The sequence below is a fragment of the Geospiza fortis genome, unplaced genomic scaffold (genome assembly GCF_000277835.1).
Source record: "Geospiza fortis unplaced genomic scaffold, GeoFor_1.0 scaffold166, whole genome shotgun sequence".
In the NCBI taxonomy this organism is placed as follows: domain Eukaryota; kingdom Metazoa; phylum Chordata; class Aves; order Passeriformes; family Thraupidae; genus Geospiza; species Geospiza fortis.
The window spans coordinates 5,482,339-5,484,411 of record NW_005054310.1 but is presented as its reverse complement, the minus strand read 5'-3'; the positions used below and the strand labels follow the sequence as shown (position 1 = coordinate 5,484,411).

The 2,073-nt window shown below is 55.0% G+C and overlaps 1 protein-coding gene across 1 annotated transcript in view; it reads left to right on the top strand.

Annotated features, from left to right (window-relative positions):
* The window catches only part of KCNMB4 (potassium calcium-activated channel subfamily M regulatory beta subunit 4), a 22,213-nt gene that overhangs the window by 4,614 nt on the left and 15,526 nt on the right, over nt 1-2,073 (top strand). Inside the window, exon 2 of the mRNA XM_031055612.1 lies at nt 4-33. Within this exon, the coding sequence (XP_030911472.1) occupies nt 4-33 (30 nt within the window). The remainder of the gene's footprint in view (nt 1-3; nt 34-2,073) is intronic.

Sequence of the window (2,073 nt, the reverse complement as noted above, 5' to 3'; positions counted from 1 at the left end):
GAGGACGACGGGCAGCTGCGCCCCAACCCCAAGGTGAGACCCGCGGGCTCCCTCCTCTCCCACAATGCAGGCGGTGGTCCCGCCGTGGTCCCTTTCACCGCTCCTGCGGCCGCCCTCTGTTCGGTGCGCGGATTTCTCTTCTAGAAGTGAGGGGTGGTAAGTGAAGTGGGGGAGCATCCGTCCGAAATGCCGCTCTGCTTGTTGCTCAGCGAAAAGTAGTGTATCTCTATAGTGTATATCTATAAACACGCTATACCCTGTACATCTATATTTATATCTTGCGTTTATATCTATATCATCTCAGGGGAGGTTTAGGCTTGATACTAGGAAAAGGTTCTTCACCCAGAGGGTGGTTGGGCACTGGAACAGGGTGCCCAGGGCAGTGGTCACGGCACCAAAGCTGACAGAGTTCAAGAAGCATTCCCTGTTAAACACATGGTGTGACTCTCGGAGCTGTCCTGTGCAGGGCCAGAAGATGGTCTTGATTATCCTGGTGGGTGCCTTTAAATTCGGGATATTTTGTGATTCTATACAGCATAGTATAACATGCTCTGTATAACGTATAATATACTATATAGTGTATTGCACTGTACTATATACTAAGTATGATACATGCACGCACACACACACACACGGACAGACAGACTCTCACCCACTCTCACACTTCGCTCTCATCCCCATTCCGTCCGTCCCGCCCGCGTCCGGAGCGCAGCCCCCGGACGGCAGCGCAGGGACAGCAGCGGAGGCTCCTGTGCGGCTCCCGACCCTCCCCGCCGGAGCCCGGGACGCCGGTGGGAGAGGAGGAGAAGCTCCTGCTGCCGGCAGGAGAGGAGGAGCAGCTCCTGCTGCCGGCGGGGCGGTCTGTCTGTCCGGGCAGTGCCCGGGGCCGCTGCGCGGCGCGTCCCGGAGCGCGGGGACCTCGCAGCGCCGCTCCCCAAAGCGCACGGAGAAATGGTAATGGAGCCGCTGCTGGCCGGGCGCTGGGCAAGGGGCTGCGCCGAAACAAAAGTTTCACCCGTGCTGTTTTGATTCTTAAACTCCTCCATCACCCACACGAAAAGGGACCAAATGGAGAATTCGTGAAAGTTGCATCTTCCAGCAAACTGGGGAAGTCTGAAGGCAAGGTGTGACTTGCGCTTTCTCTTTCTTTAAAGGCAGTTATTCTGCCTTCTCCTTTTTCTTTTTATGCTGGGTAGAGATAGCTTTGAAAACACACACCTGAGTGGAGGAGATCTTAACAAGTAGTTTGAAGACGAAAAATAACATGTCGGAATCCTCCTACTCCTGAAAGAACTTGAAATTGGGAGTGTACTGGAAAAGGAAATTTCAGCTCCTTGACTGAGGCGTGGATGCAACAAAGTGCTGAGGGCCATGCTCAGCACAATGCAGAGTCTGTTTGCAGGGCTGGGAAGCATGCTTGGGTGTCCAGCTGGGATGTGCAGCCTCACATCTCTTCAGTCATACTTGTGGTGGTGTGCTCTGCCCCTTGGAAGGCAGGTTAATTTCCCCACTCAGGGTTTGAGGCTTGCTTTTTCCCCCTGAGCAGCTTGGAAGGGTGGTGGGGGTAAAAATCAGCAGAGTAAGTAGCAGGATGGTAAATCTGGCAGGATTTGGATTAAATTGCTGGCACCACTCAGAAGTGATGAGTGATTGAAGCTGCAGTGCTGGATGGAGCCTGATCACAAAGCAGATGAAATACTGGCCTGTGAGGGAGCTTTGCAGACCTTTTCCTGGGAGTGCTGCTGCCAGGCTCCCTGTGCAGGGGGCTGTGGGGGCAGAGGTGTGCCAGGAGTGCCCTAGCTGGCTGAGCTGCAGCACTCCTCTAAGCACCTCTCCATTTTCAGGTGGGCAGGGGGGAGTTGGCAAAATGCAGGAGAAAAGTCCCCCTTTGACAGGGGGTAAAGATGATGTGGCTCTGCAGAGGGTGCAGTGTGGCTGACCCCGAGCACAGCCCTGTGCCTCTGCTGTGGCCATCTCCAGCAAGAATGGGAGCTGGAAAGTGGGAGGTGGGAGGTGAGTGCTGATTGCCTGGGCTCAGCAGCTCTGGCAGAACCCGCAGGGTCAGCAGCAGCT